Source organism: Camarhynchus parvulus, chromosome 12 (assembly GCF_901933205.1).
Source record: "Camarhynchus parvulus chromosome 12, STF_HiC, whole genome shotgun sequence".
NCBI classification, from domain to species: Eukaryota; Metazoa; Chordata; class Aves; order Passeriformes; family Thraupidae; genus Camarhynchus; species Camarhynchus parvulus.
This window is the reverse complement of record NC_044582.1, coordinates 3,606,778-3,631,753: the sequence shown is the minus strand read 5'-3', so window position 1 is coordinate 3,631,753 and position 24,976 is coordinate 3,606,778. Positions and strand designations below refer to the sequence as shown.

Here is a 24,976-nt window from a genome sequence, read left to right as displayed (position 1 = left end):
AAATCTGTGTCCCACTTAGTCCAGAGCCCAGTGCTGGCTTGTAGGGCAACAAAACCACACTCAGACCTTTCTGTGAGGAGCAAGATCTGCTCTTAGAAGTCACAGAACTACCTACAAGTCCCTGGGCAGAGTGAGCCCACAGTTCACTTTTGGGAGGCATCTGATGCCTGGTGCCTATGTGGATGCCTGCTGACACCTGGAACACAAGTGGAGGGTCCTCCTGGGACCACCACCCCCCAGTGCAGAAGCACAAGCAGCTGCCTGCCCACCACCACAGACGCACCTCACGCTCTCTCTTCTCCAAATATGCCAGTTCCTGCTCGGATCGTTTAATCTTCATGTGAATCTCTAGGTTTTGCTGGAAGGAGGAAGACAGAAGGCAGTGTCAAGCAGAGAACACAAGCTGTCAGGGTCATCTGCTCCACCCATAAGGAGCACAGGTAAAGCAGCATGTTCTTGTACCTGCACTGTACCAGGCACAGCAGCCTCTCTTGCAGCCCAGACCACCTGCTCCCCCACAGAGGCCTGGAGCCCTTCCTCCCTGCAGTAAGGAAGGCAACCAGTCCTATTTTAACCCATGAATAGCTTGGCTCTCCTAAAAGCAAGAGCTCAAAGGCATCACAGAACATGGGGGTGCACGTGCCAAGTTCCCACTGCTCTCACACTTGTGTGTGCCAGAACCCCACTCTCCCCAAGCCTTAGCTATCTCACTACAGCTTACAAAGTCACACCTTGATGTTATAGCACTCTCATGGCAGGAACAAGCAGTTCACATAATGCTTTGAACAGAGCTTTGGGGGAACTTTGCCTGCTGCTGTGTCAATTCCAGCACAGCTCTTCCCACCCAACCACTGCGTTTTCCTTGCAGCTCACAAAGCCATCGAGCCAACGGCAGCCCCCAGCTTCCCCATACCTTGTGCAGGTTGGAAAGCTGCTGGTGCTTGATGAGCACTTCCTTGTTGGGAAACTGCCTCCTGCACAGCAGGCAGGCCAGCTTGTTCCAGTCAGTCAGTTTGTCGTCGCTGGCCTTGGCCTTCCGCGCCTGCTCCTCACGCGGTGCCGGTGGGTGCGGGGGAGGCGGCAGCCACTGAGCCTGGGACTGCTCCTCCTCTTCCTCCTCCTCTTCATTGTCGCTGTCTCCTCCATACTCTCCCAGCAGTCCTATCAGAGGGTTCACCACCTTGGGCTGAGGGAAGCGGAGGAAAGTGTGACAATTTGTAGCATCAAGCCTGCCAGGCCAGCGGGGCTTTGCTTCCCCAAGCCATCTCCCCGTGACTCCTGTCTCTGTTCCAGTCCAAGAAGCAGGGAGTTGCTTCACAGCAGCACAGGCAGGGGAACAAGAGGAGCTGGCTGGCTTCTCTCCCTTCTCACCACAGGGTGGAAGCCCTTCTGCTCTCTAGACAGGCCTTGCTTTGGTGCCAGGCTTTTCCAACTTGCCACACACCTGAGAGCACAAGAAGCCAACCGAGGCAGTGGCTGTTTGGCAGCGAGCTGCTGTCGCTCACTTCCTCTAGAAATGGAGATCACTGAAATTTGGCCTTCCTTAGCCTGGAGGTGGCTGGAAGCGTTTTCTGCCTTAGGACTGGCTGAGTGAGATCCTGCTCAGATGCAGGTAACAAATGTCCCCATGCTAGAAGCCCACAAACAAGGTCAGACTTAAAAAACAAACTGCCTTCCATCCCCAGCACTCCCTCCTCTGGCATGAGAGACATGAGAAACATCTCTGGCACCTCTGGCACTCACAGTTGCAGCCAGGCTGTGCTGAGCCTCCCTAGAACTGTATCCAGGCTCACACAGGTCAAAACACAATCCTATGGAGATACTTACTGGGGCTGCACTCTCTTCCTTTTTCACAGAAGGAGGTAAAGGCTTTTTAAAGACATCTTCTGCAGAGAACTTCTCCTCTCCAGTCTCAGTCTGAAACAGTCAAGATCAGGTGTTGAGACTGCCATAGCATGGACTCAGAGCACACAATAGCTAAGCACTCATTCAAACAGGCCCCCAAGGAAACCAAGTGGTTGGCAGAAATGAGTTGTGGCTCTGGTGGGAGACATTCCCATTCTGGGGAATCCAGAGCTCCCCTGGAGCCATACTCATGATTTCAGAGACAGCTGCAGCAGCTCACCATGCTGTCCCAGCCCACCTCACTCTCATTCTTTGCTACTCTGTGATGCTGACAGTGGTCCCAGTCGTGCCTCATAGCAGTGAAGGAGCTGGGGCAGGGCCAGGTCACATTTGAGCACCTCTGTGTGTGCACAAAGGACATGAAGACCATGTGCAAAGCCACCCCCACTGCCAGACAACACCGATTTTCTCTGCTGTGACTGTGGCACAACATATGGCCAGGCTCAGCCAGCATGGTGGGGTTTCCAGGATCTTCTTTATCCTGGACAGAGGGCACCAGAGACTGCAGGTAGCATTGCACAGGATGAGCCTGTGATACTCAGCTGTGTGCTCAGCAGCACAGACAGTAGGCTGGGATGAAGCTTCACGTTCACACATTTTACAGAGAATTGGGCTGGAGCCCTGGACAGGGTCCAACTTAGCGGCTCATGAGTTACTCATACTTGACCAGGGAAGACAAGTGTAACACCTTACCAGGCCTGTGCTCTCATCCTTCTTCACAGAGGGAGGCAATGGCTTTTTGAAGACATCTTCTGCAAAGAATCTCTCCTCTCCAGGCTCATTCTGAAAAATCCAAGACTGGGCATTAGGCCAGTGATAACACAGGTGTCAGAGAGCATAGTGCAGCCAGGAAGCCACTCCTGAGCATCCATGGAAAACAGACGAGTGGGAAAAATGACAGAATGATTTCTACTGGAGATGCTTTTACTGTCCATTCAGACAGGACCAAGCTTCTCCTAGGTCAGTGTCCCTGAAAGCCACCATACCTGGTGACTCCTTGGCTGGCTTGTCACCAGCCTCAGGGAGAGCTACAACCCAGGTGCCCAGTACTGGTCATTCCACTCAGCACATTCAGACCAAGAGGCAAGGAAGAAACAAAGTTTCTCCACTGGTGACTAAATCACTTCCAGCAACTCTCCTGGCATTCCTCAGGCCCTGTCAGTATCACAGCCCTGAGCTGTGCTCAAACATCACTTTGGGCAGCTACTCCCAGCCAGCAGCTCCCACAGTGGCATTTGCTGACTGGGAACAGCAGTGAAGGGCACTGTCCTGGGACTGGAGGGGGGGCAGAAACTGCAGTTAGGGGAGAGCTGAGTATCCATCATCATCTCACTGGGTGTGTTTAAATGTCTCTGCCAGTTTTTTGTTGTCTATTATAACAGTTGGGTGCTTTCAGCAGCATGAGTGAAACATGTCTCAGTTACCTGGATGTGTCTGAATCCTTCATCACAAGGAAGGGATGAGAAGCCCTGGATTTAATTTAAGGAGAGAAAAAGTTCCAGAACTTACTCCCTGGTTGGACAACCACCATGTTCCTTTCCAGCTGCTGACCCCACTGTCTTCTCTCACTGTCCTTTCCTTTTGGAATCCTCTAATTACTCTCTACTTTCTAACCTCTTCCCTCAGCTTCCTGGTGTCAGGTCATTCTGATGCCTGGAGGGACTTACCTTAGCAGAAGTACTTTTCCCTTTGTCCTTTTTGTCCCTGTTGTCCCTGCTGTGTGGCTCCTTCCTGTCACTTGTCCACTCTTGGCTCCCGTGCCGCCGCCTCCTGCTCTCCGTCGGGGGTGGGGAGGGCTCCCGGTCTATTGTGACTTCTCTCTGAAAGAGGCATTTGGAGCAGGCTCAGCCCAACCCCTGCAGCTTTTCTTACTGGGCTTCTTGTCCTTGCTGAGCTGGGGAGACCAGCACAGTAAGAAGGGACTGCAGAGGGCAAAGGCTTCAGAACTTTGGTGGGGGAGAAGACAGCTGAGCACAGCCAGGTCACCAGAGCACTGCCCTGCTCTCCCACAGCATGGACATCCCCAGGATCATGAAAACAAGATTATATTTCCAGAAAATCTCTGCTGATGGTTCTTTTTTGGCATCCTTACAGCTATTGCTGGCTAGTGTTGAGAAGCAAAGAGACCACAGATGAAAACAGAGCTCTGCTGTCCATTCTTTCTTACAGACAGTCACATATCACAGGTCTACAGCGAAATTCAGCTGTGATGCTCTGCTTGTAAGTCTGCTCGAGGAAAAGCAGACTACAGCTAATGGGTTCCTAGCCTCTCATTAAGTTGATGTTTTGCAACATGCATCCCTTTCACATAGGTCAGAAGACAATGAAAAACACAAAGCTGCCTCTGTACTGCCCTACACTGGTTTGTCTTCAGGATGTGGCTGCAAAATCCCTCCAGAAAAGAGCAGTTTGTAAGAACATATTGCATGTAAAGCTTCCTTCCCACACACTCACCTGAGTTCTGGGGTCATAGTATGTCCCAGCTATGGGATCATAGTAATTCCCAGTGTCAGGATCATAAATGTATGTGGACACATCTGATGGTGCTGAAGAGAGAGACAGGAGTTAGCACCACAGGCTTCCAAAAGCAGAACTTACCTTTTACAAAGATAAAAGCACAAATAAACATTCCACTGGTGAAAGGATCAATAATGGGGAAGAATTATTTTTTTTCTCCTGGCAAGAGAGGTATGAGTATCTTCACATCCCTTGACCTACATAATCTTTTCTTTAAGGAGTAAGAGGGGTGATAAGTTTTCACAATTCTGGTTAGGACTCTGGGAAAACTTCCATATCAAAACAAATTTACAGGAGCTGTGCTGAGATCACAAGACCACAACACTTGGTCATGAAATTCAGTAATTTCCCTAAGAATGGGGTAATGAGTATCTACATCCACCCACTCCTGTGAACAAGGAAAAGCTGTTCTCTCTCAATCCTGTTTAAAGTGATGACACCCCCCACATCCCTTCCACCCCACTGGTGCATGAAAGCTCCCGAGAAGAAAGGGGAGTGAACTATTTCTACAGGAAAAGCCAAAGGCCTTAAGGGTAGTAGGCCCATAATGTCAGGAATGCTTCTCATTTCCAAAGTGTCCTTTGACAGACCTCAGAAATGCTATATATAAATCAGTAAAACAATCAGGAGTGCTCCTCCAGCTACTGGCATTGCTGCATCAAATGTATTTTCTTCTGTCTTCTCTAGTAACTGCCAGGCTGATTTTATCCCATCACTTTTCCACAACAAGGAAAAATAGGCAGCAAGTTTCCTTTATCTGTATGTAGTTTTGCACAGTGAGAATAGAGAGAAACACATCATCAGATAGGAAAATGTGACTAAACAAAGTTGGCAAAGGAACTCACAAGTGGGTGTAGCAAACAAACCTACTCTTAGCCTTTAAAAATATTTTTGGGCTGATTTCTACATGTCAGTGCCCTTTTAAGGAAGAAAAGTCTCCACAGTAGGAGTGAAGCAGAGTTTAACTTACACTGTGCTCTGGTGCGTCTCTGTGATTCGCCACCCCTCCTGTCTCTCATGCCCCTTCTGCCCTGGAGTAAGAGAACAACATAAACAGATCAGACTCTTTAACAAACATCAGATTGCTTCTCCTCCCTCTAACAGGCCCAAAGTTCAGGAGAAGGGCTCATTTCAGCAGCCCAAAGAGAAAAAGCCTAACAGAGCCAGGCCCATCACCCCCCCAGTGCTCCCTCCCTTTAAGCAACCTGCAGGGAAGCTGTGCAGACCTACCGGGCCATAGTAGGAATTGTCACCGTGCTCCCCATAGTCATTCCTGTTGAGATAAAGGTTGGAAGTTAATGGAAATTTGGTTTTACACTAACCTCAGTATATTCAAAATGATCAGCAGGACCAATAAAGGCAGAAAGACCATCTTTTCTGGCCACATGTTGGACTGTGTCCATCCCAAGAGACAGACTTGGCAAACCACTGTCTCCACAAGAAATATGACTCCACTCTGCTGTGTCTGCTGAGATGAATTTCTCCACATGTTTTTTAAAAAGCTGAACCCACTAATTCCTGCAGGATGGGATTTGATGGCTGGACAACAAGATGCATTATGATCACTAATCCCATTCTGCTCAATCACTGAAGCTTTTTCAAATTTCAATGCCTTCACTTCTCCAACATATTTTTTGGTTGTAGGAACATCTGTGTAATTCCCATGCCAAACTTTAAGCACCTGCTCTGACAACAGAGTTCTAGCCTCACTGTACAGCACATAAAGGACAACCCCACTGCCTCATCTGTCAGTACCTTCTCCTCCCTGTAGCAAGATTCACTTCCAACGTACGCCCATCAATGCAGATGGGGGGATCCAGGTTCTGCAGTATCTTTAGCAACCTCAGCGCCTCCTGTAAAAGCAAAAAGAATGTCCCTTTCCATGAGAAGGAAACAGCATATTTTACACATCCAGTCTGCCAGAAAGGAATGTTTTGTGCTCAGTAGGACAAGAAATACAACAGTAAATATTAGTCTAAGTGTCAGTAAAGGGTATTTAGGATGTGACAAAAGGGATAAATGCAATGTGAAGTTCTCTGCTTGTCCTATGACTGCTTACAGCAGCCAGCTGGGGATGGCATTCTCCTAGGGCTGCCAGACAGTGCAGCACTGAGGCTGCTGCTGCCCCAAAGTGCTTTGGTAAATACTCTCTGGACCAACATCAAAGAACAGCTGTGGAGTCTGGGAGCCACCCAGACACAGAAAATGTGAACCCTCCAACATGGGAGGGTCTGTTAATTGAGATTCTTGCCTTCTACAAACAAAAACAATTGGATTCAAGTTCTCTGCAAACTAAATACCTATGCAAGAAGTGTTCCAAGTTTAGAATGTCTAAAAAAGAAAAGTACTGTGAGAAACTCAATCAGTGTCACAGTTTGTGACAACAATCAATCTTTGACTCTTAAAGCCAGAGAACAACAGCTGTACCAGCTAAGAAGGAAAGGCAGTGAACTACTTCTATAGGAAAAGCCAAAGGCCTTAAGGGTAGTAGGCCTATAATGTCAGGAATGCTTCTCATTTCCAAAGTGTCCTTTGACAGACCTCAGTCTGTCAAATTCCTGTACCTGGTCAGACAAGCAGAAGAGAGGACTCGCTCCAGCACAGCAGCTTCACAAGTACAGAGATCTGTGGTTTCTCTACTTCTACAGATCTCAGATGCCAACAGCGGGAGCAGGTGAAAGCAGAAGGTACTTACAGCATGAGATTCCAGTTCGATGAAGCCGTAGGTCTGCCCCATGCGCCCGGCCTTGTTCTTCATGATGCGCACGCTGGACGTGGAGAGGCGCACGTACGGGGCCAGGAGCCCCACGATCACCTCGGGGGGGGTGAACCGAGTGATTCGCTTCAGCATGATCGCTGAGAGACACAGCCAGGGATGTGGCCCAGGGAGAAAAAGTAGGGGAAAAAAGATAATTTAGAACCAAGTTTACTGTGACTAAACCACTCAACAGCAAGAGCACAGCTCCTTGCAGTCAAGTCTCAAAGCCACTGCTTTTATCTCTCTACTTTGCAAGATGCTCCAGTTACCGCCTCCAATTGCTAACCTTTCCTTCCCAAAAAAGAGAGGAGAAAGTGGCCCCTTTTCAGAGCTCAGCCCAAGGTAACTGCTGGCCCAAAAGACTTTTGAAGCTGTGCTAAGTTAACTGCAGCATCCTAAGCCAGCTCAGCCTGAATTAATTTTCCTAAAGGCAATTTGTCAGCACCTTTGGAGCTGGACAGCCCTCCATTACTCTCTGCCACAGATCTGCACAACATAGAAATAGCCTCCAGAGGTTTTAGTAAAATGCTGCCCTTTCTGCAGACAATCTCATGGAGTGCAAGCAAGAGGAATCCAAAACTGGTCCTCGTGTCACTCACTTCTGCTTCCTCCACCATCTGGTGGCGTGGCTTCCTCTGCTTCCCTCTGAGAGGGCGGCTCCTGGTGTCGGTCCATGTCCCTTCTCTTCTCCTGTGAGGGCCGACGCTCTCTCCCTTCATCTCTCTTCCTTGGCTCCTGTTCCTGAGGCTGACATTCCTGCTGTGGAGCAGGAACTGAGGGCTGGAGAGGCTGCTTTGGAGATCCTGGTTGACCTGACAATTCTTGCTCAGGTGTTTCAAGCTTTGTCTCTGCTATTAGAGAGGAGAAATTAACTGGTTTCACATAAGAATGTTTCAGCAGTTTGTTTTTTCTCCTATTTTCTGGCCCTTGCAGCAGTGCTCCTCATAAAAGGCCAAGCTGTACTGCCTGTTGCATATCCACTGTTTTAACACTTGGCAGACACAAGGTTTGTTTAGGTATCATCATCCTTCCATTGCCTTATTTTGTGTTGGGCTGCTTTACAGGACTTTTCTAGTCAGAGACAAGAGGCTTTTTGGCCTCCTTTTAGGATTGGCTCTTGCCTGAACAAACGAGAATCAGGGATGGATTTAGACACATTCCTTCCACATCCAGGACAACCTATATGGCAGTGATATCCTTACTATCCACAGTGTACTCCTGATCATCCATAGCCAGCAATATCAACTAGTAACTGTCACCCTGTTCATATGCTAGAGGAAAACTGGGTTCAGACCCCCCTGAGACCACTGAGTGAAACACATCCATAATACAGTGACAGATTGTATCAGATGCCTACTGACCACAGCTGAGGCAGAAACAATGCGGTGTGGGAACACCCTGCCCCCCAGTCTAGCTATACCATTCAGAGAACATAATCCCAACAAGTTACTGTGCTTGAAGGCCTCAGGATAGCCTGGCTTCACTGCAAAAGAGATCTCTACCTGAGCTTCCAACGCTGCTGGAAAGGGAAGCCAGATCTGTGAGGCTGCAAAGGCGGATACCAGCAGGCCAGCACCTGCTGCTGAAGCCTCTTCCCACAAAGAGAAGCAAATGAGGGTGCAAGACATGGCAAGTGAAGCTTCCCTCTTTAATGTCCCTGAGAGTCAGTCCCTGCTCTCCTTCTGTTTGGGCAGTGGGCGGCATGGCAGAACATACAACTGTTGGGAAAGCTGCACAGTGCCTTGCTTGGCTGCCAGCACAGCTCACCTTGGACAGGCTTGTACTCATTTGTCTGCAGTTTGTAGAGTGCAGAGTTTTGGCTACAGAACCCCATGTAAAATTTGCACATGAAACCAGTTTGCACCTGCAGCTGTGAAAACTGCCTGTGCAAATCACACAGACATGAGCACAACCCTAGAGATGGGAAGGGCAACTCTTACTGAATTCTTGCTCAGCCGACGTGTCCTCTCCCTCAGCACCACCTCTGGACTCTGGGCCTGCTCTGCTCCCTGTAAGAGAGGCACACTTCAGTCCACTTCACACCCATCAGTCACAAACCATGCCAGAACTCATACAAAGCTGCAGTAACGACTGCAAATGCCTAGAGAGTTGCTTTGTTTCACCCAGTCATAGAGAGGTTATCTTATTGCACCCTTTCCCAAGAAAAGCAGGCCAGTAGGAAGCATTCACTACAATCTGTCTTCACAGCAGGCTAAAGGCTCTGTTTAATTTGCTCCTGGGCAGTTTCATTACAACCCACAGCTACGTTGGGCCAGCTGTGTGAATTTTGCCTTCACAACACCGATGGAGGAGCCACAGAGCATGAGAAACACAACCACAGGGACAGGGCTTCAGTAAACAGAGATCTGTGCATCAGCAGTGGATGTACTGCCCTTCTGCCTGGGGCAGGAATGCAATACATAGAAGTCTGCTCAAGGATACAGAGTCAAGGCTTACACAGCGGCTGGAATGCACAGGCAGTGCCAGAGGAGGGTGGAGGACTCACTCATGGTACTGCAGCCCCTAGTACTGCACCCAGGGATGGAGAAGGTGGGCACAGCCATCATCCCAAAGAAATCAGTTCCTCACAGAAGGGTGTTTTGGCCCTTGTGTCCTCCCACCCAGAAATCAGAGGTGTTGGGTGGGTGAGGAGAAGGTCCTGGAGAACTCCTCTCACACATTCTTTACAGCCAGCAAGGTGAGTTCAGCAATTCCAGTCCTGGATTCACCTCTAATCTGCTCTCCCAAGAACAAGTGATAGGACAAATGGAAAGAGTCTCAAGTTGCCCTGGGGGAGGTTTAGATTAGATATTAGGGAAAATTTCTTGACCAAAAGGGTGGTCAAGTACTGGAACAGGGTACCCTGGGAAGTGGTAGAATTACCGTCTCTGGTGGTGTTAAAAAAATGTGTAGGCATGGTGCTTAGAGACATGGGTTAGCGGTGGGCTTGCCAATGATGGATTAATGGCTGGACTTGATTCCACAGGTCTTTCCAACCTTAATGATTCCATGATTCTGTGATCCTAATCTGAGAGTCTCAAAAGTGAGGCAGATCTGAGAGTCTCTGAGTGACACTTAAACCATGCAGCTGCATCTCCCAAGGAAGGTGGGTTGAGGGGAAGCCTTCTCACCTACAGAGAGCAGTACCAGCTCACAGTGCCAAAGGACACAGCTATAACTCCCTGGATGAAAGGACAATACCAGACAGTAGGAGAGAATGGCTGTGGGCAGTAAAACACCTCTCCACCAAGCCTCACAGCTGCAGAGAACCTGACAGCAACCCATTGCATGTAACATCTTTAGTATGGACAGGCAAAAAGCGTTTAAATGAAGCAAAACTAACAATCCTCCCACACAGTGCTCAGTTAGTCTACCAACAGGGATGCCATGGGAAACCAGAAGAGAAACTTACTTGTCAGGTTAGATGAAACTTTTAACCGACCAAGCTCAGGGGAGCAGATATACTTACCATCTCTTGGGAGCTTGCAATAGGAACAGGAAGATCTGTAGCCCACAGTACACACCTTACACTGCAATGGAAGATGAACAGCATGAGGAAGTCGTGTTTTGAAGGCAGCGGGTACAACCTGCTCCAGAATTCCAGACTCTGCCTCGTGCTTTCAGAAAGTAACAGCCACGAAAAAGTTACAGTGATGGGGAATGGCAGCAGGGGCCTTTGCTGGAATTGTAGGTACATGCTCATATGACTCACAGCTGGGTTTGCCTTGGGAACAGGGCTTTCACACAACTATGGAGCACACATTTATTCACTAGTCCTTGAGATGGAACTCTTCCTCCTCTCAAGTGATGCTGGATCAAAAGCTCCCTGCTAGGCACAATGTTGATTCAAAGGGTCCAAAGTTATCTTGGCATTCTCTAACCTGAATTCACCCCTCAAGCAGTGCTGAAGTCCTTATCTGAGCTGTAGATACTGATGTAATTTGGAGAGTTAATAATGAGGTGTCTGCTAACCAAGAGACAGAGCTGTACAGGTTTGGATGGTTATCCCACCTGGAGCCCCTGTGGGGAGAGCCAACTGCCCCATTTTCACAGCTCTCTCCAAACACAGCACCCCTGACTTCCTCAAATGCATTGCTCTTGTTTCATAACAATTTCTTCCTATGACTGAAGCCTTGTGGATGCTCTGGGGCACAAGAAAGCTCCTTCAGGCCATGGATACACACAGCAAGAGTGGGGACATACAGTGCAGAACCTCAGTGCACTGAGAGCTGTTTGAAACCACTGCTTAAAATTTGTGTCTCCACCTCCAGAGCACTGCAAGCAGAGATGAGGCACAGAGCAACAGCTCTGCTTGCAGCTGAGTGCATCCATTCAGCTGGATGAGGGTCTCTGTAGCCCAGGGTGATCCAGTGGACAAGGTGGGACTCTAATTAGAACCAACCCTTTAAAGTCCTGCTGCCAACTCTCAGCCTGTAGTCAAGTGGGAATGCAGGCAACAATCCTGTCCTTTGTCCAGCAATCACCTCCAGCCTGCTGCAGCCACAAGGTTCTCCCATTCCTGCACTAGGAGAACCTTGGGGAGGGCACAGCAATAAACTGACCCTTGGGCAATGGTACCTTCCCAGAAATGGACCAGTTCCAGCATGAACTAGACTTGGCTCATGCTGCGTAGACTTGGATCCATTTCCATGCTTCCTTCCCCGCTGCACTTACCACAGCCACAGCTAGACCACAGGTTCCTGTGTGAGGCAGAGGGGTGGTTACACACACGAACCAGAGCAAAGCCTGTTCCATTCTTGTTGGCAAAATCACTGTCTCATTGTGGTTTTTAAGGAGAAAGGATCCACACACTATTTTCTCTACATTTTAAAAAGGAGCCACTGCATAGGGACAAGGCTGCTCTGTGCATAAAAAAATCTGACTACCTGTACCACACCCACATGCATGCAGAGGTGAGACCTAAAACAAGGTAGGCAAAAACACAGTTGAGAAGGGGCAAGAGCTCCAGGGCAGGTATTAATTACTCTGAGGGACTTTGGCCACCAAGCAAATATCCAAGACCCCTCTGAGCTGCCACTGCCAGCAGTGCCAGCAGGGGAAGCAGAAGGCAGCTCAGAGCACATACTTACACGTTTGCAGCGCCAGAACTCTGGGCATGGAGTGTATTCAAGGGTCACTTCCTTGCCACCGATGGTAAGAGTTCCCTGTTGAGACAAGGGGGTGAATGACCAATGTGCCCAGCACACACAGGTTACTCAGAGGCAAAGAAAGGGGTGAAAGCTCTGGTTCCTAAAGGTTTTGCAAGTGAAACAGGGTGAAAGGGGGAGAAAGTCTCCCAGTTCAGTTAGCTGGAGCTTTGCCATGGAAGTGGGAGGGAAACAGCCTGTGCCCTGCTCTAGCATGGGGCTACAAGGCTGTGTAGCTAGCTCCAGAGGAGGCAGGCAGGAGAGGCCTTGCCACCTCCCAGGAAGAGCAGAGACAAGTAACTAGAGTGGGAAACTGCTGTAAGCTGCTTTAGTCCAGGTGCTGGCAAGGGGCAGCTGCACAGACTCCCTCAGGCCAGCCACCACCAGGCTGGCCTCAAGGCAGCTACTCGAGGAGGATTGTGTGGAGAAATCCTCTCAGGCGAGAGAATTTTCATACTTGGGTTAGTCTTCATGCCAGTCATGAAACCATGGCTTTTCTTCAGAGAAATACACCAGAAATGTGCCACTGGCCCTGCAGTCAGCAGAGCCAGTGCCCTGCAGCCAGCCCTTCCCTGCTGAGGCTGGCCTCAAGCACCTGAGCAGCAACACCTGAGGGCCTCCACTGCCCACAGATACACTGCTTCCAGATCCTCAAGTGGTGCTTTGGAGATGTGCCAACACGCCCACGAGCTCTGCTGAAATGCAGATAAAATGGGTCACAGGTACAAGTCCCCTGGCTCCTGCCTGGAGCAGCAATGATTGCTGGTGGCTCCCATCTGCCAGGGACAACAGGCCATGCCTGGGCACGCAGGATGCAGGCAGGCCAAGTCACAGATGCACACAGCCATGAGACATCTCCTGTCACTGCAGGCACTGCCAGACCATGCAGCCTGGATTCCCCAGTACCACAGGCTGAGAGTCAGTATCAATAGAGACCCAGACCCAGGTCTCCCAAGTCCCAGGAGAGCAGCTGCCTGACACACAGACAGATGTCAGGGAGCTGTAAACACTCCCAGCCTGTTTTGGGGACCTCTGCTGAGTCAGAAGCTTCCCAGGTACTCTGACCCAGTAGCCTCACCATGCAAAAGCCCCCAGTGCAAACCATGAGCATGAGAAAACAAGTTCCCATAGTTATTATTCAGAAATCATGATACACCCATGCATAAACTGCTCTGCAGAACGTGAGGGAGATGCTAGGGAATATGCAAAGTGGGAGTGAAGAGTTCATAGAAGGGAATCACTGAGTGGCAGTACAACAATCCTTTAACTCCTACGAAAGAACACGGCAGGGTTCCACCACCTCCCCTCTTCACATCCTGCCTTTTATGAACCAAAGCCATCCTTTCCTACCAGGCCTATGTTGAACACTTTGAGGGGTTCCTTTCTGCCACCCAGCTGCTCAAGCACTGCCTTCCAACATGGATCTGCCTTTGCCTGACAGAAAGCTGAGCCATTCCTGGACCTTGCCAAAGGCTGGTGTGTGCACTCAGAGCACCCTGCTGCATCTTTGGGGAATCTGCTCAGGGTCTATTCACAGCAGGGAGCACTGCTCACTTCACCTGTCTACAAGAGGCTTTGCACCCTCTTTAAGGCATATGAGGAAACACAAGTGAGAAAGGGAAATGGAAATCAAGGCTGTCCCACTGGAACTGTTGGTCCCTGAGACAGATGTGCTCCCTCTCCCAAGCAGGGTACCCACCACATCCCAGCACACACTCAAGAGATGGGCAGTGCCAGGAGCAGGCTAGAAATGCCCATGGGTGCCTCAGGGCACACTGAGCAGAGGCAGGAGGAGAAGGCAGGGTGCACATCCTCATGAGCCCAGGGAAGTCCTTGGGAACAGCAGCCTCTCACCAGGCAGCTGCAGCCCTGCCTAAGAGCTCAGGAAACAAAAAACTCGATTAGAGCACATCTCCTCTGGCAGCAGCAATCCATCACAGAGCTTCATCCTTCTCCCAGCCACTGAGGACAAACCTTGCCAGAAAGCCTTAAGATTATTTTTGGTTTTATGGAAAATGGTATTTAAGTGCATGTTGTGCTGGTGGTGCTGGTCCCTTCCGCAAATTCCATTTTGGGAGGCTGCAGAAAGTGTCACTTGCATAATTACTCCCTGATTTCCCTAACACCCTGCTGATTGCCTGCTCACTTTTTCAGCAAGCTCTCTCTCACTGATTTCTTCTTGATAAAGTAATTTTCAAGGTTGCAATCATCATTTAACTCTCCAAAATGAGTCTTTCACTTAGGACACACATTGTCAGGATTCAGTGGCTTTGAATTCCTCATTCTCCCATTTTGTTACTAGATTCCATCACAAATATTTTCAGAACCTTTATTTTCTCTAGTGCCTCTCTTTGCTTACTCTTCTGCATCTAGATCTTTTACTGTGCAAAAATTTTTGGATACTACTCTAAATTTCAGTCCAGTTGAGCAGATTTCAATTGAGCAAATCTTGGTGAAATGACAAAGATTTTCTGAAAATTTCAGGGAACAGTGCTGGGGGGGGGCCGGGGGAAGGGTAAGCTTAAAGTATGCCACATATTGTGTCTGGCACCATATTTCTTCCAAATTCAGGCATTTTATCCTGGACTTTTCCACCAACCTGCACTATGTCTGTTAATTGCTCTGTATTTTTAATACCCTGTACTTTGGAGCAGCTTGGCTTTTTCTAAGTCAGAGTGAAACAGAAATGTCTCTCTGGTCTTCCCAGTCAGGAACCTCCCCCTCATAACTAGCAGTAAACACAGAGTTGACTCACCAGTGAAGGGTTTAAAAGGCAGCACAGCTTTGCAGCCCCAGGACAGCAAGCTCTCAGCCATGGAAATGCCCACATTTCCAAGGGCATGAACAGATTCTACTGTTTTCTGAATTGCCAAATTCATCCAAACAGAGCATCAGGACTTTACTGCTGGGAGCAATGCTTTGTGCTACTGTTTGATACCCTTCAAACATAGTTATACATGGATTTTTTGCTCAGAGATCATTGGAGATGCAACAGTGAATTCTAATCTAAGGGATACAATTCAGTCCCAGCCAGTTCAGCTACTAAAAAATCTGCCCTATGGCCAAGTATGTAAATAGTCCTGTCAGCAGACTGATCCATGGAGCAACTCTGCCATGAGATGGTCCTGGAGAGCTGTGCCAGGAAACCATAAAGCCTGTTTGCAGAGAGCACACACAGTGCAGCCATGTCTCAAAGCTCTTCACTGAGCAGGGACAAACCCCACAGGGACATGTTGCTTTTACAGAGAGAAAGAAAAAAGAGAAAATCCCTTAGCCATGATATCCACAGGTGATGCAATCCTTCTGAAAGCACTTTGGAGACTGTGTCAGCAGGGCACAGGGCTTCAGCAACAAAGCTAGTTTCACTAAAGCAGTTTCCAAGCTTTTAGTTCCCAAAAGTAGCATTAAAGAATACCAGGAAGGTAGGCCTACCTGTGAGAAAAAAGCCAGACCACACCCTAGGACACATCATGCCCACTTTTGAAGTTGGGTTTAGCTGACCTCTAGTTTTCCCTGTGTGTAACAGCACTGCTCTGCACAGAGCCCAGGCTGGCTCTGCAGGTACCTGAGCACTCTGATCCTGCTTCCTAGGGAACCTATGGAGCTCCTGCCAGGGCCAGCAGACAGCCTGCTGCAGGTCAGGCACTGCACAAGCCACTGCTTCAGCTGCTTGTCTGTCAATTAGCATTTACCGTTAGCACGCTGGGCTTTTTCATGCTTGTTGACAGCCTTTTAATGATGATGACTGGGGGTTGAGGAGGGGGAGAACTTGCCAAAAAAGTATCTCTTTGCTCTCAAGACTGAGATGACAGAATACAAATCATCAGTGTCAAAGCTTTTGCTAACTGTTTCTCTAAAAAAAAAAATTAGAGCATCCAAGAGTGACCTAGAAAATTGGAAATGTGGAAGGAGAGCTCTCGGAACACAGCCACTCCCTCAAATAAAACCAGGCTTCTCCTTTAACTGAATCTATCCAAATACTGAAACCTTCAGTCAAATTTCACTTTGGAGCCTCCAAACAATGAGCTGACAGTGTTCCAGTATTCCACCCCTCAGGTCATGCCTGGGCAGCTACAAGTGGGGCTGTGAAACCACACAGAGATGAGGAGGCAGCAGCCAGCACCACCATGGACTGCTGTGGAGGAACGTGCTCCAGCTCTTCCAGCGGGATGGCAACAGCCATCCAGTCAGGATGCCACCATCCCTGGTCACAAGGAAGACCACGAGTGCCTGACTTAGTGGAACAGCAGTTGTCAGTCTCACCTTTACAGACAACACACCTGGGGTGGTGCACATCAATACTGGAACAGAACCAAGGCTCAGCTACCAAGCACCCAAATCCACAAGGATCACTAAGCCAAACTTTTCTTCTTGGCTATAACCCCAAGGCAGCGCAGGAGGTGCCTACACCACAAGTGAACCATTCTTCAGACCCCCTTTAGCAGCTGGCTCATGCACAAACCAAACACCACGTCAGCTAATTATTTCCTAATATTGTTTGTGGTCTGATTGAATGGAAAATATCTGTACCATGAACTGAAAGGTTCAGGTATCCTTCTCACTGAGTAATAACCAAGCTGGAAGACTGGTTATGTGGTTCAACACGATAAAAATTAACTGAAAATACCATTTGTAAACAGATAAAAAGCTGCATACGAAGATTATGACAAAAGAATGCCTATGAGCAGCACAGTAAAGCAGTCACATTAAAATACCAGCACTAACCTTGTTTACATGATGTTAATTCAGCCCTCTTCTGCATATTTACTATAATTAGGATGGTTATTCAAAAATCAGTATACATCCGTCATTTAAAAATTATTTAAAATGATTAATGACAAGTGTTTATTGCCTTGGGAATGCTCAGACACTACCCCAGGAGGCAGTCTGGGAATGCAGTGGATGCCCCTGGTCCCAGCAGCACTTCCCAGAATAAAAAGCTCTTGCCATCCTCAGGGTATATTCCAGCCCTGGCCTCCACATGCACTGGATGGCATAGCACAGGAGACAAGGGGCTGACAGCACAAGCCAGGTTATCTAATTGGAACTGCAAAGCAGAATGCATTCAGGTTCTGCTCCTATTTGAGTATGAATTAGAAATGCAGATTTAACAGCCCCCAACCACCACACAATGCAAGTTATGTAATGGCATCCTATTCCACTGGCATGCACCATGCAGAGGCTGAGTGGGAGCTGGCAGGGAGAGCACAGGGTTCTCTCCCTGACAGAATTCACCTTCAAATTAGGCAGGCAGGTGAGATCAAGCACCAAAGGTCTCCCTAACTATCCCCAGCTGCTCATGGAATTGAGGAGGCAGCACCTTCCTGGGATGAAGCAGAGGGAAAACACCTGGGAGGGTAAGAGACCAGCTGGATATATTTCAGATGATCATCTCAGCCACAGAAACTGGCTTCTCATCCCGTTTTCCATATGCTCAAGTTTTTATCCCTGAACTCATCAGCAGCTGCTGTACAAGGGACTCAACTGCACAGAGCAACAGGCAGTACATGTGCTTACCTCTGACAAAAAGCAGATGAGAAAAGCTGTGAACCCACAAACCACAATCCATCTGTAATTAAACAGTCAGAAAATGGAACGTGACATGGAGCTGAAGAAACAAGAGCAATCCAGGCTGCTGCAGGGTACTGCAGCAATCTGGCATTTCCTACAGCAAAAGTAACTACAAGCAAATTCCTCATGAAGTGGGATTTTCCCCAAGGCTCTCAGCCTCCTTCTCGAGCTCTCAAACCAGTTGCAGCTCAGGGATTGCTTTTTATTGGCCTGATCTAGCAGTGCATCCAGCACTCTACTGCTGAGTGGCTGACAGCCAAGGCAGAAGATCCAAGATATACAGGGGAAAAGGATGGTTTGAAAAGTGGTGGATCCCTGAGGAATTGTTACATCACCAAATGGATCCAAACCACTTTGCTGTGCACTATTATTACAGATTTCCATCAAGGCTAACACTGAGATGACAACTGACAACATAAACACTGTGTTAGTGGTCACCCAAAGAGCAGGGTATTTGGCTCTTGGGCATCAGAGACGCTACAGAGCTGAAGAGCACATGGCATCACCTTGAAGCATTTAGCAGCAAGGCATTTATTTCAACAGTGATCCAAGGCTAACCAGCACAGCATGCTCAGGGCTCCTGGTCTTCAGGGTCAGGGGAGGCCTGAGAGTGAGAGCCCAAAGCTGTCACCATCCATCCTGAGCTGACAGAACACTGCTTCAGGCACACCACTGGTGGGCATGTTAAACAAAACTGGCACTAACACAGAACTAGGCATTAGGAAGATAACTGAGAGAGTCCTAAACATTCCGTAGCTAAATGTAACAGATTAAGATGCTATATAAGGATTATTTTAACCCAGATAGCTCCTGGTACCTCTTTTTCAAGGTTCTGTTATTGAAAACCCATTACCCACTAGCATTGGGACCATCCCCCCTGCCCCACAAGCTTCCATGTCTACTTGCTCCCTCCTCAGGCCTCCTCCTGCCTGGTTATCCAGGCCATTTGTCCTTCAGCAGAAGGTGCCAGTCTGCATCCTTTAAGTATCTTATTTCCACAGACACCCCAGCTAGCCTGCTGAGACACCTCCAGTTTTCTTCCTACGGTTTCTAAATTCCCTGGATACCAGCCATCCCCTTTTTAAGCAAGTCCCAGTATCTTTCTACAGCTCACCTCCCCCCACTGATATCCTTTTCGCAAATACACACAGAAATTGCTTTTCAGACTATGCCAGCTCTCTACATTTTAATGCTTGAATTTTGAACTCCAATTCAGTTCCAAGTTAGGACTCTCAAAGTGCTTATCTTTTAAACACAGCATTTGCTTTGCTTGTCAGCACTCTCAGCCCTGCTCGGAGAGCACCAGCACGGTGGGCACAGGCAAGCTCCCAATTACAGCTCCAGGAGGGATCACAGCGATGTGCCGCAGCTGGGGAGAACACACAATGTGCTCAGCACCTCACGTGCTCAAGGGCCAGCTCTGGGAAGCAGGTGATATGAATAGTTGCTGCATTTCACCCTCTAAGTAGATTTCAACCTGTCTGAAAGTTTTCTTTGATCCAGTGAAGCCAAGTGGACTTTCACATGCCACTCAAGGCCCTAATGCATCTCCTCCTGGCTAATGCCAACCTCCAGCTTCCCTCACTCCTCCCAAGAGGGCACCCTTGCAGATCAGCTTATAGGATCACTGGGAAAAAAGTGGAAATTTTAAAATGAAAGCCCTTCCTTTACATCATGAAGGAGTCAGAAGATGATTTCTAGAGTCCAGACAGTGAGGATCAGGGGACAACAGCTCAAAGAGGGACAAGTTCTGTGCTCTGGTGTTACTGGCTGTGCTTCCACTCCACAGCTAAAGAGAAGCATGGATGGTTAAGGCCATATAATGAGGTAAGTGGAGGAGACCATTCATGTGAGTTTCTTTAACAGCTGGACTTGATCTTAAAGGTATTTTCCAACCTCAATGATTCTAAGTCAAACACTCACTTTTATGCTCAGGAAAGTATCAGTCAGGTTGAATCCTCTATTTGAAAAATATACTTAAACTATCAACACTTAAGAGTATTTAAATATTTAGCATATTGAGTATCATTATTCACAGATGGCTCTAGGGAAGGATCCACATGGCTCTGACTCATCAATATTCCTTTACTTTTCATGGGCTACTGCATGGACAATGTTTGAACAACAGCTGCTTCACAGACCCCCTTCTCTCCCAACAAAGGGACTTCCCTCCTCTCTCCAAAATGCTGCTCTACTGCCTGGACATATTTCTCACTATTTCTTTTTTACATGGTCACCTTTTTCCTCAAAGGTCATCTCATCCCATCTCACTGTTAAACAATATAAAGCTTAAGCACATTAGCACAATGCACTAATCCAGTCCAGGACCTTCCTGTGCACCTCCCTCAGGGATACTTTACAATTAGCAATGGCCATAAGGAAGCTGGAAAACAATGAGGAAACACCCAGCACCTTAATCATAGGTCTGAAGCACAAATATCAAAACCCTAAAGAGCAATCCCAATGCAAAATCATGGTGGAAAAAAAGGCTGGAAAGCTCTGCCTTAAAGAGGCAAATTTATTGCTAGACAATTTAATTAAGCATTTGAAGACCCCACACACAAACAACACATGTTCTTCCAGTGGAGCATGTACCTATGGGATTACACACCAATTCCAATACCTGCACAGGGAACAGAACTCAGGGTGTTCTGTGCAGCAGCAAATGTTTGCTAAGAACACACCAACTGTGATGGGGAAGGGTGTGCTCCAGAGGCTCCTCCAGACACACCTCCAAACTCCACTCTTAGGCACTCAGAGCTCTCCCTGGCAGTGCCTTCTCTGCAGCCAGTGCTAAGGCAAGCTCCCTGCAGGACAGTCTCTCTGCTGAAAGGAAAGGACCCAAAAACCCCGGGAAGAGGAAGTACCTCTGAAGAAAAGAGGGTTTTATCCTTACAGACATCATTTCTCAATATTCCTGGATTCCCAGTTAATGACAAAAGTGGGTGTCTGATACTGCCTCCCTCAGGATAAGAGCCCTGCCATTTGCCACCAGCAGTGCAACACTTACCTGTGTCATCCCAGTGATGACTCCCAGCACATCATTGTGACCTTGAGGTGGCCTGTCCAAAAGCCATATCCAGATCCTTAATGCTCACACCTGGACAGAACATCAAGGCAGCTGGCCCACCTTCAGGCTGGCACCTGTACAGATTTCTGTGTCTGAGCAGATGCTGCCTCCTGAGAGCTCTTCTTAGGAGCTGATTTGGAAAACAGCTGCTTTAACCTCTTGGCTCAGTATTTGCCAAGAAACCTGACACAGCATGAAAGCAGTTATCCAAGCCCTTTGGAGGGAAATTATTATTCCCTGCTAGTTTGGCTGGGTGCAATGTAACACTAGTGGGTGTCACAGTTCCCTATGGGACCCAGCACCTCTTCCTTTTTCAGGGCACTGAGGTTTACGAGGTTCATTCAGGCAACTGCACTGCACAAAGTCCAGAGGTAAATTCAGATCATTCCTTCCTGGCCAGTTCCCAGAACTGCTGAAGAAAGGAACTTAGTGCCTTGTCAGGGTGCAGAAGTAGGGACTCTCCAGGTTCTGGTGGCTGACCTCAGCTCTTTGGGAGAGTCCATCCAGAGAGGTGAGTGTGCAGGACAGCAGCTCCTCTGATAACCCTGACACCAAGGAAGGAAAAGAAACCAGTTCCCTGTTGTGCCACAAGTGCCTCAGCATGGCTGAATTCCTAAGGGATTGGGAAGGGGAAACAGCATACACAGACATCTCTTTAAACTGTCACATAAGCTGCACAGCAGTGTGTGGCTCAGATATTGTGACTTGAACCCCCTGTGGGACTTTAATACCTGGTGCCTCAGGACAGAGATTGGCCCACGCAGACTGAGGGCAGCCAAGCACAGGGTACTGCCTGCAGCCCCTGTGCGCTGCTCACCTCTCTGCAGCAGAGAGCTGACGCTTTCAGCTGCTCCTCTTAGAGCCAGATGGATCAATTATTTGCCTGTCATCAGGAGGGGTCTGTGAAACTTTCTGGAATTCACTTCTTACATTTAGTGATGTGCCCAGTACACACTGGAAGGAAGAAAAAGAGATGAGCTGAGTTAATGGAAAGGACAGAAGAAGCAGCAGTGGCAGTGGACACACCACTTTCACATGAACCAGGCCCAGAACAACAGCTTGTCAGGGAAAAAAATTCCAAACCGCCTCAGCACTCCTCTCCAGTGATATCACAGGTTGGGAAGAATCACTCAGGCTTTCAAAACCTTAGGGCTATAAACAGTAAAACACCTTAGTCATCATATCATTAATGTACAGCTTTGCACCGTGAGAAAGCTTCTTAGTGAGACTTCTCAACCTGGTATTAAGTGTATGAAAATACATCTTGGGATTCTTAAGACTTAAAATTACTTTCTCTGTTAACTCTGCTCCTGAGATCCTTGATGGAAAAGTACATCAAATGTTTGCTTGGGCTTTAAATGCCATCCTGGCTCAAATCTGGTTCATGAAGCCCATCTGAATATTGCTAATTTCCTTGTTAGACATGGACTGTACATCACAAAAAATGAAGATTTCCCCTGTTGTCTATGAAAACGGGAGAAAATTACTTTCGTTCTCTTATTCTAAAGACAGTTTCAGAGTTTTAAGTACTTATATCTTATGTTTACAGCTTTATTGCTTTGACCCTTATTAAAAATGTAATTCCTTACATGACAGACTTGATTTTAGACCCCTGTCCTTCAGAAGCTGTTTGTTCATCCTGTGGAAGGCATAACTAACTGAACTTATAGGTGGCCTGAAGAGATGGAGATGCAGGAGGCATGTTGTTGGATGCAACATCTGGTAGCTGTCAACACATACACATAGTGCAACAGCACCACAAAATAAACCTTCAGGCAGATTGCTCCTTTACATCTGATAGCTTTTGTTCTGCAGAAGCCAGGAAGAACTTTCCACCTCCGTCCTACGTCTCCTTGTACAAAACGGCTCCAAGATTTTCCCACACAACCCTCTTCTGGCAGCAATTGTAGCCAGGATTCAGTAAGTTGGTCACACAGTGCTACTGAGGACCTGTCAGTGGCTGTCCCATTCACAGATTCCCTGATATGATGGAAGAAGAAATTCTCCCCCTCATGTGAGAGGACTGGGGAAGTTGGTGCCTTTCCTCAGCAGTGCAGAGGGATTTTGCCTGCCAGCACTCTCATTGCTCTTCCCCCTCCTGTGCTTCCTGGTCCTGCACAGATGCAGAATGACAGCAAAACTCCTGATCTCTGATCTTGCAGCACACAGTGTTTCTTGTGCTCTCTGTAGGTATTAAAGCTTTAATAAGAGCCTAGAAGGTGCCCTGTGGCTTGCAGGGGAATGGGGTGGATAATAACTCTGTGTCCTCCTGTGTTAAATACCTGTTTCCTTGTTGCCTGTGATTGATGGATAATGACACAATAGCCCATTTAGGCGTGCCGCCCCCATTTTCCACTATAATAATTTCATTTCTAGACAAGAACATTAACAACCCAGTTACAGTCAAATGGAAACAGAAATTCACAAATAAAAGTTGCTGACTACCAGAGCTTTGATCTTCCATCTTCAAACTTGAATCTGAATTTAATATTTTACTTGCATGAGTCTCACAACCCGAACAGAAAACAGCAAAATACAATGTATTCCTTTGGAATGAACCCCAATTCCAGACAGCCAAACTTCCATTATTTAAATTGAAAAGGTCCTCTGCAAACTCAGCTGGGAAGAAAACAGACTAAAATCCACATCTGAAGGGAATTCCAGCTCTCTCTCACGATCAAAACCCTAGATGCACAAAAGCATACATGATTTCTACAGAAGGGCAGGCAGACCATTTCTTTGAAGAGAAGGAAACAGTGGTTCTGCCTTCTTCCTTAACCCCAGGAAGCGTGCAGTTCAACATTTTTTTCCACCTCTGGAGTCAACATTTTACCTTCCTGTTCCAGCAATCCAACACCAGCAGTGCATCAAATAATGGAAAAGCAATCGCTGCTAAGATAGCACAAAAGCATGAACGAACAGTTCTGAGGCTGAAGCTCACAACAACGACTCATCAAATGAAAACTGCAACATTTTGGTGTGCTCCCACTTATCAAAACAGTCCAGATGGAGTCCTAGCTTTATAATCTGGCTCATATGCTTGTAAAACATATCTGGTGCTCCCCTCGACATTGCTGGAATTAGGCTGAGGACTCACTGGACTCAGCCCAACAATTTCTGTCACCTCGTTCTCAGTGACGGGTCCTGTGCAAACCATTATGGCAAAACCGTGATAGGAAATGGTCTCACTCTGGAAATGAAAGCTGTGGTGCATTCACTGGGATGTCCTGATTCATGACTGAACCAATCCAGACATTTCCCTCTCACTGCCTGCTCATGTCCCTTAAGACTCTTCAGGGGTATCATCAGCACCGTCCACTTCTAAGAGTACAGAGGGAATTTCTGAGAGCGCAGCTGCAGCTTGGTTAGTCACCAGCTTACTTAGAGGATGGCTTCAAAAGCATCAAAGCAAATTAGTGGCATGAGTCCTACTACTTTCATATAGGAGCTTGATCTAGGGATTTTACATCCTAATCCAAAATCCCCTTCTGACCATATACACAATCTATCAACTGCAGCACCACACAGTCTGTCCTACACCTGATTTACCTTGTTCCTTTGAAGCACTCTGAGGCTACAAGGCACATGCCTTCCAATTGGTTACACAGTGATATATTTAAAGTTTCTACAGATCTTCACAGAAAATCAACTAATGATGAATGCAAACTTAATTAAAAAACATACAGTCTGTGAGAAAGAGCAGCCAGCAGTAAACCATGGCTCTGTTTTAAGGTGAAACTGCACCTATAGGTAGCATACACAGCATAATCTATGACTAAGATTTCCCCACTGGCACACAATTATTCCATTAACACATTAGGAGGAGAGGACCTGACAGCTACAGAGACAGGGTGCCATCTGTATCCTGCCCATGCATCCAAAGATTACTTCAAATCTTTCCTAGCTCAAGGCAAGATCTCACCTAGAAATGAATTCAAAGGATGAGTGTTCCAGATGCCTCATCAGTCAGGAAAATGCTCTGTATACTGAAAATGACCAAACTAAAGC

At 47.7% G+C, this 24,976-nt stretch overlaps 1 protein-coding gene across 3 annotated transcripts in view; it reads right to left on the bottom strand.

Moving 5' to 3' along the window:
• RBM6 (RNA binding motif protein 6) overlaps positions 1-24,976 on the bottom strand; it is a 57,567-nt gene that overhangs the window by 3,705 nt on the left and 28,886 nt on the right. For 2 of the 3 annotated variants that reach the window (XM_030956624.1, XM_030956625.1), the window contains exons 7-20: positions 12,271-12,345; positions 10,650-10,710; positions 9,121-9,189; positions 7,780-8,031; positions 7,118-7,278; positions 6,178-6,275; positions 5,653-5,695; positions 5,393-5,453; positions 4,360-4,451; positions 3,573-3,725; positions 2,599-2,688; positions 1,828-1,917; positions 914-1,186; positions 284-358 (exon numbers count right to left, since the gene is read on the bottom strand). In XM_030956624.1, coding sequence (XP_030812484.1) covers positions 284-358; positions 914-1,186; positions 1,828-1,917; positions 2,599-2,688; positions 3,573-3,725; positions 4,360-4,451; positions 5,393-5,453; positions 5,653-5,695; positions 6,178-6,275; positions 7,118-7,278; positions 7,780-8,031; positions 9,121-9,189; positions 10,650-10,710; positions 12,271-12,345 — 1,593 coding nt within the window. The remainder of the gene's footprint in view (positions 1-283; positions 359-913; positions 1,187-1,827; positions 1,918-2,598; positions 2,689-3,572; positions 3,726-4,359; positions 4,452-5,392; positions 5,454-5,652; positions 5,696-6,177; positions 6,276-7,117; positions 7,279-7,779; positions 8,032-9,120; positions 9,190-10,649; positions 10,711-12,270; positions 12,346-24,976) is intronic. The other variant, XM_030956626.1, reaches the window with a different exon arrangement.